The sequence below is a fragment of the Pleurodeles waltl genome, chromosome 4_2 (genome assembly GCF_031143425.1).
Source record: "Pleurodeles waltl isolate 20211129_DDA chromosome 4_2, aPleWal1.hap1.20221129, whole genome shotgun sequence".
Taxonomy (NCBI): Eukaryota; Metazoa; Chordata; class Amphibia; order Caudata; family Salamandridae; genus Pleurodeles; species Pleurodeles waltl.
Genome location: NC_090443.1, coordinates 1,035,445,614 through 1,035,456,658, shown reverse-complemented (window position 1 = coordinate 1,035,456,658; position 11,045 = coordinate 1,035,445,614). Strand labels below are relative to the sequence as shown.

The 11,045-nt window shown below is 50.8% G+C and overlaps 1 protein-coding gene across 1 annotated transcript in view; it reads left to right on the top strand.

Annotated features, from left to right (window-relative positions):
- Positions 1-8,744: 8,744 nt before the first annotated feature.
- LOC138293660 (aldehyde dehydrogenase family 3 member B1-like) overlaps positions 8,745-11,045 on the top strand; it is a 106,528-nt gene continuing 104,227 nt past the window's right edge. Inside the window, exons 1-2 of the mRNA XM_069232956.1 lie at positions 8,745-8,852; positions 9,765-9,927. Of these exons, the coding sequence (XP_069089057.1) occupies positions 9,766-9,927 (162 nt within the window). The 5' untranslated portion in view covers positions 8,745-8,852; position 9,765. The remainder of the gene's footprint in view (positions 8,853-9,764; positions 9,928-11,045) is intronic.

Sequence of the window (11,045 nt, the reverse complement as noted above, 5' to 3'; positions counted from 1 at the left end):
GATTTTGTGTTGACTACAGAGGTCTCAACCAGGTAACTAAAACTGATGCTCACCCTATACCCAGGGCAGATGAGCTAATAGATACACTGGCATCTGCCAAGTATCTAAGCACCTTTGATTTGACTGCAGGGTATTGGCAGATCAAGTTATCAGAGGATGCTAAAGCAAAAACTGCATTTTCAACCATTGGAGGGCACTACCAATTCATACCAATTTTGGATTGAAAAATGCACCTGCCACTTTTCAGAGGTTGGTGAATACAGTCCTGCAAGGGCTGGAAGCTTTTAGTGCAGCATATCTAGATGATATAGCTGTCTTTAGCTCCAGTTGGGATGATCACCGGGTCCACCTATGGAAAGTTTTGGAGGCCCTGCAGAAGGCAGGCCTCACTATCAAGGCTTCAAAGTGCCAGATAGGGCAGGGGAAAGTGGTTTATCTGGGACACCTGGTAGGTGGAGAACAGACTGCACCACTTCAGGGGAAAATCCAAACTATCATAGATTGGGTTCCCCCTATAACTCAGACTCAGGTGAGAGCCTTTTTAGGCCTCACTGGGTATTACAGCAGGTTCATAAAGAACAATGGCTCCATTGCAGCCCCTCTTAATGATCTCACATCTAAGAAAATGCCTAAAAAGGTATTATGGACAGCAAACTGTCAGAAAGCTTTTGAGGAGCTGAAGCAGGCCATGTGCTCTGCACCTGTCCTGAAAAGCCCCTGTTACTCCAAAAAATTCATTGTCCAAACTGATGCATCTGAATTAGGGGTAGGGGCAGTCTTATCACAACTTAATTCTGAGGGCCAGGATCAACCTGTTGCTTTTATCAGCAAGAGGTTGACCCCTAGTGAAAAGCGTTGGTCTGCCATAGAGAGGGAGGCCTTTGCTGTGGTCTGGGCACTGAAGAAGTTGAGGCCATACCTGTTTGGCACTCACTTCATTGTTCAGACAGACCACAAACCTCTACTTTGGCTAAAACAAATGAAAGGTGAAAATCCTAAATTGTTGAGGTGGTCCATATCCCTACAGTGAATGGACTATACAGTGGAACATAGACCTGAGAGTACCCACTCCAATGCAGATGGACTCTCCAGATATTTCCAGTTAGACAATGAAGACTCATCAGGTCATGGCTAGTCTTATTGTCCTTCGTTTGGGGGGGGGTTGAGTAGGAAAGTACCATCTTGCCTGGCATGTTACCCCCATATTTCACTGTATATATGTTGTTTTAGTTGTATGTGTCACTGGGACCCTGCCAGCCAGGGCCCCAGTGCTCATAAGTGTGCCCTGTATGTGTTACCTGTGTTATGACTAACTGTCTCACTGAGGCTCTGCTATCCAGAACCTCAGTGGTTATGCTCTCTTGTTTCTTTCCAAATTGTCACTAACAGGCTAGTGACCAATTTTACCAATTTACATTGGCATACTGGAACACCCTTATAATTCCCTAGTATATGGTACTGAGGTACCCAGGGTATTGGGGTTCCAGGAGATCCCTATGGGCTGCAGCATTTCTTTTGCCACCCATAGGGAGCTCTGACAATTCTTACACAGGCCTGCCACTGCAGCCTGAGTGAAATAACGTCCACGTTATTTCACAGCCATTTACCACTGCACTTAAGTAACTTATAAGTCACCTATATGTCTAACCTTTACCTGGTAAAGGTTGGGTGCTAAGTTACTTAGTGTGTGGGCACCCTGGCACTAGCCAAGGTGCTCCCACATTGTTCAGGGCAAATTCCCCGGACTTTGTGAGTGCGGGGACACCATTACACGCGTGCACTATACATATGTCACGACATATGTATAGCGTCACAATGGTAACTCCGAACATGGCCATGTAACATGTCTAAGATCATGGAATTGTCACCCCAATGCCATTCTGGCATTGGGGAGACAATTCCATGATCCCCTGAGTCTCTAGCTCAGACCTGGGTACTGCCAAACTACCTTTCCCGGGGTTTCACTGCAGCTGCTGCTGCTGCCAACCCCTCAGACAGGTTTCTGCCCTCCTGGGGTCCAGCCAGGCTTGGCCCAGGAAGGCAGAACAAAGGACTTCCTCAGAGAGAGGGTGTTACACCCTCTCCCTTTGGAAAAAGGTGTCAGGGCTGGGGAGGAGTAGCCTCCCCCAGCCTCTGAAAATGCTTTGATGGGCACAGATGGTGCCCATCTCTGCATAAGCCAGTCTACACCCGTTGAGGGATCCCACAGCCCTGCTCTGGCGCAAAACTGGACAAAGGAAAGGGGAGTGACCACTCCCCTGACCTGCACCTCCCCTGGGAGGTGCCCAGAGCTCCTCCAGTGTGCTCCAGACCTCTGCCATCTTGGAAACAGAGGTGCTGCTGGCACACTGGACTGCTCTGAGTGGCCAGTGCCATCAGGTGACGTCAGAGACTCCTTCTGATAGGCTCCTCCAGGTGTTGCTAGCCTATCCTCTCTCCTCAATAGCCAAACCTCCTTTTCTGGCTATTTAGGGTCTCTGCTTTGGGGAATTCTTTAGATAACGAATGCAAGAGCTCATCAGAGTTCCTCTGCATCTCTCTCTTCACCTTCTGCCACGGAATCCACAGCTGACTGCTCTGGAAGCCTGCAAAACTGCAACAAAGTAGCAAAGACGATTACTGCGACCTTGTAACGCTGATCCGGCCGCCTTCTCGACTGTTTTCCTGGTGGTGCATGCTGTGGGGGTAGTCTGCCTCCTCTCTGCACTAGAAGCTCCGAAGAAATCTCCTGTGGGTCGACGGAATCTTCCCCCTGCAACCGCAGGCACCAAAAGACTGCATCACCGGTCCTCTGGGTCTCCTCTCAGCACGACCAGCGAGGTCCCTTGAACTCAGCAACTCTGTCCAAGTGACTCCCACAGTCCAGTGACTCTTCAGTCCAAGTTTGGTGGAGGTAAGTCTTTGCCTCCCCACGCTAGACTGCATTGTTGGGTACAGCGTGATTTGCAGCTGCTCCGGCTCCTGTGCACTCTTCCAGGATTTCCTTTGTGCACAGCCAAGCCTGGGTCCCCGGCACTCTAACCTGCAGTGCACGACCTCCTGAGTTGTCCTCTGGTGTCGTGGGACCTTCTTTTGTGACTTCGGGTGAGCTCAGGTTCACTCCACTTCGTAGTGCCTGTTCCGGCACTTCTGCGGGTGCTGCTTGCTTCTGAGTGGGCTCTTTGTCTTGCTGGACACCCCCTCTGTCTCCTCAGGCAATTGGCGACATCCTGGTCCCTCCTGGGCCACAGCAGCATCCAAAAACCCTAACCGCAACCCTTGCAGCTAGCAAGGCTTGTTTGCTGTCTTTCTGCACGGAAATACCTCTGCAAGCTTCTTCAGGACGTGGGACATCCATCCTCCAAAGGGGAAGTTTCTAGCCCTTGTCGTTCTTGCAGAATCCACAGCTTCTACCATCCGGTGGCAGCTTCTTTGCACCAACAGCTGGCATTTACTGGGCATCTGCCCACTCCCGACTTGATCGTGACTCTTGGACTTGGTCCCCTTGTTCCACAGGTACTCTTGTCTGGAAATCCATCGTTGTTGCATTGCTGGTGTTTGTCTTCCTGGCAGAATTCCCCTATCACGACTTCTGTGCTCTCTGGGGAACTTAGGTGCACTTTGCACCCACTTTTCAGGGTCTTGGGGTGGGCTATTTTTCTAACCCTCACTGTTTTCTTACAGACCAGCGACCCTCTACAAGGTCACATAGGGTTGGGGTCCATTCGTGGTTCACATTCCACTTCTAGAGTACATGGTTTGTGTTGCCCCTATCCCTATGTGCCCCCATTGCATTCTATTGTGACTATACATTGTTTGCACTGTTTTCTATTGCTATTACTGCATATTTTGGTATTGTGTACATATATCTTGTGTATATTTGCTATCCTCATACTGAGGGTATTCACTGAGATACATTGGCATATTGTCATAAAAATAAAGTACCTTTATTTTTAGTATATCTGTGTATTGTGTTTTCTTATGATATTGTGCATATGACACCAGTGGTACTGTAGGAGCTTCACTCGTCTCCTAGTTCAGCCTAAGCTGCTCTGCTAAGCTACCTTTTCTATCAGCCTAAGCTGCTAGACACCCCTCTACACTAATAAGGGATACCTGGACCTGGTGCAAGGTGTAAGTACCCCTTGGTACCCACTACAAGCCAGTCCAGCCTCCTACAAGTATGCAGGTGTAATCCTGTTACACCTTCACCCTCCCTGTGTGATGGCTGTCTTGAAATTATGCACAAAGCCCAGCTGTCACTACCCTAGATGTGTATTGGAGTCAGGCTTCAAAGCACAAGAGTCATAAGCACAGTGAAATGCCCACTTTCCAAAAGGAGCATTTCCACAATAGTAATAAAAAATCCACCTACCGATAAGCAGGATTTCTCACTACCATTCCAAACATACCAAACATGCCACACTACTCCTCACAGATCAGAAATTACCACTTAGACATATGTAAGGGAATTCCCAATGCAAACCTATGAGAGGAGCAGCACTCACAGAAATGAGAAATCAAATAGGCTGTCACTACCAGGACATGCCACACAATGAAGGCACATGTCCTACCTTTTACCCACACCGCACACTGCCCATAGGGCTACCTAGGACCTACCTTAAGGGTGACCTATATGTAGTAAAAGGGGAGTTTCAGGCTTGGCAAATAACTTTAGATACCAAGTCAATGTGGAATTAAATTGTGCACACAGGCCCTGCAGTGGCAGGCCAGAGACAGGTTTAAAAGCACCGCAGGTTACCGCACCGACCCCCTCAGACCACGCCCGCAACCTCGGCTTCATATTGGACCCTCTTCTCACCATGGCCAAGCAAGTCAACGCCGTGTCCTCCGCCTGCTTCCTCACCCTCCGCATGCTCTGCAAGATCTTCCGCTGGATCCCCGCCGACACTAGAAAAACCGTGACCCACGCCCTCGTCACGAGCCGCCTGGACTACGGCAACACCCTCTATGCTGGGACCACCGCTAAACTCCAAAAACGCCTGCAACGTATTCAAAACGCCTCGGCCCGCCTCATCCTCGACGTACCCCGCAACAGCCACATCTCCGCACACCTGAGACACCTGCATTGGCTCCCAGTCAGCAAAAGGATCACCTTCCGACTTCTCACCCACACACACAAAGCCCTCCACAACAAGGGACCGGAATACCTCAACCGTCGCCTCAGCTTCTACGCCCCCACCCGTCTCCTCCGTTCCTCTGGCCTCGCGCTCGCTGCCGTCCCTCGCATCCGCCGCTCCACGGCGGGTGGGAGGTCCTTCTCCTTCCTGGCAGCCAAGACCTGGAACACCCTCCCCACCAGCCTCAGGACCACCCAGGACCACTCCGCATTCCGGAGACTCCTCAAAACCTGGCTTTTCGAGCAGCAGTAACCCCCCCTTCCCCCTAGCGCCTTGAGACCCGCACGGGTGAGTAACGCGCTTTATAAATGTTAATGATTTGATTTGAAAAGCGTACCTCTGTGGGTGGGGCAAGCTACACTGCAGGCCCACTGCCAGTATTTAATTTACAGGCCCTGTGTATATGGGATACCACTGTACAATGGACGTAAAGGTAATTTAAATGTGCCAAACAGGTGTACGTCAATCATACCAAGTTCAAAGGAGAGAGCACTTGCACTTTAGCACTGATCAGCAGTCATAAAGTGCCCAGAATCCTAACATCGACAAAAAGAGGGAAGGGACAGAAAAACAGGAGGAGGAAAGCAAATAGTTTGGGGATAACCCTGGAAATAGGGCCAGGTCCAACAACCTGCGCAAAGACCTGTGACCAATGGCAGGCATAAATATGGAGGACACCTGTGCAAAGACCTGCAACCAACAGTACAGCTTAAGGTCAACACCTGCACAAAGACCTGCAACCAACGGCAAGGTTAAAGGTGGAGGACACCTGCACAAAGACCTGCAACCAACGGCAAGGTTAAAGGTGGAGAACACCTGCACGAAGACCTGCAACCAACGGCAGGGCTAAAGGTAAACAGCTGCACAAAGACCTGCGACCAACGGCAAGGTTAAAGGTGGAGGACACCTGCACGAAGACCTGCAACCAACGGCAGGGCTAAAGGTAAACAGCTGCACAAAGACCTGCGACCAACGGCAAGGTTAAAGGTGGAGGACACCTGTGCAAAGACCTGTGACCAAGAGTCAGGGTAAAGGTGGAGGACACCTGTGCAAAGACCTGCAACCAACGGCAAGGTTAAAGGTGGAGGACACCTGTGCAAAGGCCTACAACCAACAGCAGGGCTAAAGGTAAACAGCTGCACAAAGACCTGCGACCAACGGCAAGGTTAAAGGTGGAGGACACCTGTGCAAAGACCTGTGACCAAGAGTCAGGGTAAAGGTGGAGGACACCTGTGCAAAGACCTGCAACCAACGGCAAGGTTAAAGGTGGAGGACACCTGTGCAAAGGCCTACAACCAACAGCAGGGCTAAAGGTAAACAGCTGCACAAAGACCTGCGGCCAACGGCAGGGCTAAAGGTGGAGGACAGCTGCCCACAGACGCAGCCATGAGCTGCCTGCCCAGCTCCCACGCCCCCTGTTGAGCCCATTGCTTCTGAACATAAGGTGGCCGCTTTGGCTTACTCTGAGTTCATGCTTTGACCTGGAAGTGGTGTGCATACCTGTGCAGATTAGGGGTGTTTCCAGAGGGAGGAAACTTGGTCCACCTACCATGAAGGTGCGGGACTGATGCCGCCACCATGAGGAGGAGAAGAGGTCCAGGTGCAGTGCAGAGCTTTGTTCAACAGAGACTGACGAGAGACTGCCTGACCAAGGTCATGACACCAGAGTTTCCGCCCGCGGGCCTAGCGGGAAACGCCTACACATTGTCTCTGGCTCGTTGTGCTATCTGTGCACCAACTTTGTGTAAATCCTGCTGTATTTCTCAAACTAAGCTATGTCCTAATAGGTCGATTCACAAAGTACCAAGTCATAGTACGTCGCAATTCAACCTACTTCATGAATAATAGTAAGGTAGGTCACTAATTGTGGCCCACTACAATTCGCTACCATCACAGGGGTTTCTTGACCATTCACAGGCCCTTTCTGTTTGCAAAAGGGTTACCACTCCCTTCAGTAGTTGTTAAAATACTAATGTTTTGCGACTGGATTATGGTCACAAAACTTTAATCCATTCCATTGCAAATTACTTTTTGGAAGGGATGCCCTAAAGACGTCCCTTCCAAATAGCGATTCCTAACTGCTCCCTAAACCCATTTAGAGATTCAGTAGCAATTCACTGAATCTCTAAATGGGTTCTTGTCACAACTCAGCGATTTATCGAGTCACAGCGCCTGCCACCACAAAATGTTTGCACGTCTTCCCTTTGTTCCATGATCTATCATCACAATCATCACCCCTCGCTTTTATTTTCTTGCCTCTTGTTGGTTGGATCATTTTCCTCTTGCATTTTTCCCTTGGAATATTCTGGTTCTTCTCTCCTTCATGGTATCAGGAGGACTCTGGTGCACTCCTGATTTCTCCAGCGGTAGCTTCATCTTCAGTTAAGAATTACAGGACTGCCCAGGGAGATTTCTTCCAGTTTGTGGGTTTTTGCTCTTAACTGTGACCCACCAGAGAACATACTTGTTACCTTTACAAAGATAGTTCTGTGCTGGGGGCACCGTAGCTACTGAGAGGAGTTTCTGTTTCCTTAGGCATTCAGTCAACAGGCTATCTTAGCATCTAGTCTGTGATACTCCACCTGATTTCTCAGAAGAACCACGATTTCCTCCTGTTCCTTAATTTCCTTATATACGTACATGTATCTGACTCTTCCCCGGCCGACAGACTTACTCCTGCCAGGCTCTATCCGACCCCTGGTGACCTGCAGAGGGCAGCTCATGTCCACAGCCCTTTCCACAGTTGTACTGAACTTTGGTCTAAGGGGCATATTTACAAGAAAGTGGCGCATCGGTCCCGATGCACCACTTTTCTTGCGTCACGCCTGCCCCACCTAACGACACCAAGGCAGTTGTTAGGACAACAGCGTCAACGTTTTTTATGCTATTGTGACGCTTGGCTGCACTACCGTCCAAAACGTTGACGCTAATGCAGCAAAGCACAGGGAGGCCCATTGATTAAAATGGGTGCGTCATTTTAACGCCTGCTCTGAGTAGGTGTTAAAAATGACGAACACAATGGCGCAGTGAAATGAAGTGTAAAGTTCACTGTGCCATTTTTTTGGGCCTCCCTGCGTGGGAACGCCCCCTTGCATACATTATACCTGGTGCAGGCATAATGAGGCGCAAGGGGTTACAAAGTGGCGCGTTGTGTGTATTCTGCCACTTTGTAAATATGGCGCACAGTGCGGGCAGTGCAAGTCGCTTGTAAATTTGCCCCCGGCCTGCCTTTCAAATTAACTACTGGTGCTGCCACCAGGCACCAAGCAACATGGTCTCACAACTCAAAAGTAACAAATTATTAAAGTTAAGTAGCTATGTCATTTTCTTATTACAGGTGGTTAGTGAAGTCTTAATTAAGCTGTAAGAAAATTAGAGGCCGGTATTTATACACGTAGTGCAGGCTTCCATGTAACATAAATAAATCACAGCCAGCCTTTTGAGCACATTTGTCTGCTAGGGGAAGAGGTGGGTGAAGATGTGAAACTTCCCTCAGCTTCCACGGATTTCTGTCCTGTCATGTGTCAGTCTTAAAGTTCTTGAGAAATGTACTTTACACCCACACGTGTGCTGTCCCTGGCTCCCGGGCTGCGCATGCGCAGTCTTATTTAAGCTATTTCCTGATCTCCGCGCCCTTCCTTGTAATCTCGGGTAAAGACTGACTCTTGAGGGAAATCCTTCTTAACGGTCCCAGAACCATTCCTCGCCCAGGAGCTCACTGCACCCGGACAGGTAATGGCAGGCTTAGACACCTCTCCCCCTCGCTGGTAACTCACCTCAGGTCTGACTGCATACCCCTATGCTGTCCAGTACTGGGGCACCGGAGCTCCAGCAGGGGCACTCAGTCCTGACGTGCAGCACCTCTCCTAGTACTGGGACAGAGCTCACCAGTGCCCCCCTGTTCTTATCTGCAGCGCCTCCCCTGCCCTAGTACTGGGACAGAACTCACCAGTGCCCTCAGTCCTGATCACAGCACCTCTCCTAGTACTGGGACAGAGCTGACCAGCCTAGTACTGGGACAGAGCTGACCAGCCTAGTACTGAGACAGAGCTGACCAGTGCCCCTCAGTCCTGACCACAGCACCTCTCCTAGTACTGAGACAGAACTCACCAGTGCCCTCAGTCCTGACCACAGCACCTCTCCTAGTACTGAGACAGAGCTGACCAGTGCCCCTCAGTCCTGACCTGCAGCGCCTCTCCTAGTACTGAGACAGAACTCACCAGTGCCCCTCAGTCCAGACCTGCAGCACCTCTCCTAGTACTGAGACAGAACTCACCAGTGCCCTCAGTCCTGACCACAGCACCTCTCCTAGTACTGAGACAGAACTCACCAGTGCCCTCAGTCCTGACCACAGCACCTCTCCTAGTACTGAGACAGAGCTGACCAGTGCCCCTCAGTCCTGACCTGCAGCGCCTCTCCTAGTACTGGGACTGGGACAGAGCTGACCAGTACCCTCTGTCCTGATCTGCAGCACCCCTGTGGGAGTTACCACCTCAGCTCCCCTAAGGGAGTTACCACCTCACCTTCCACTGTAGGAGTTACCACCTCAGCTCCCCTGTAGGAGTTACCACAATAAGCAGTGACTACCAGTGACCCCTGGGGGGAGGCCACGCCACGTTTGACCCTCTGCTCTTCACTCCTCAGGATGTCCAGCTTCCAGGACATTGTGGACCGTCTCAGGACCAGCTTCAACTCGGGCAAGACCCGACCCCTGGAGTACCGGATGTCCCAGCTCCAGGCCCTGAAGAGGTTCTTGGACGAGAACAAGGCCGCCATTAATGAGGCGATGGCCCAGGACTTAAGGAAGGTGAGAAGGGGTCTGAGCTCAGGAGCAGGGGGTGCAGGGGCACCTGGGCCCAGAGGCCTCAGCATCCCACTGAAGCCTGTTTATTGTTGTATTTTACTAGCCACCCAGAGGTACACGAGGCGGTCACTAATGATCCTCTGGCCTTAAACTAGGGGTGAGGAGGGGTCCGAACGCAAGAGGTGGGGCGGGGGGGATATGCACAAAGTAGCCAGGGACGAGGTGCTGGCCCAAGGCTTGCTCACGATGAGGAGGGGTCTGAGCACAAGGAGGCACATAGAAATGTCCGCAATGCAGCCATTAATGAGGGTCCGACAAAGCACTTACCTAAGCACAAGGGAGGAGGGGCATATGCACCAAGGGGCCATTATTGAGGGTCTGTCTGGCACAGGGGCTCTGCACAGGGGCCCGAGGACTCGGGATGCGGGTCTCAGCGATGCACTCAAAACACTCATAGAGCCAAAGTTATGGGGATTTGTCGTGGGGCGGCACAGAAAGTCTTCTTGCTGCGTTTCCCTACGCCAAAGGGAAAGGGCAGGAAGGCACTGTATTTATGCAATACGACGCATTCCTGTCCTTTTCCCCTGGGCTGGTGCAGTTTTGTCAGCCAAGCGCCAACTTGCACCATGGCGCAAGGGTGCCTCCGTTGCATGCAGGATTGCTTTGGCGCAAAAAGGAGCACCTTCCTGCACAAAAACAATCCATGAAGGCGTTTCCCTCTTTCTATGTGTGCTGCAGAATGCAGCACACATGGAAAGATTTAAAAGCGAGGAGAAATAAAAGTAGTTTTCCTCGTTACGCCTCACCTCCGGAGGTGTAAGGTTTTGGCGCTTCCCATGGTTTACGTGATTTTGTAAATCTGGGGCAGAGTCAAAACCCATGAGTGTTGCGTGGGAAACCCCAAGCAACGCCCATGGAACGCTTCCCTAACTCAGAGTAAGGCAACGCAGTGAATTGCACTGCCTTACTCCATATCTATGAGGCCATTCAAGGATGTGCAAAGTGCCTCATAGACATGGGTTTATAGTCTGTGTGGCCAGAGCACCAACAAAAAGTGAAGCTTGGGCGGCCATGGGGCTCATAAGTATGCCGCTTAGTGTTCAGGGAGAATACTCTGGGCG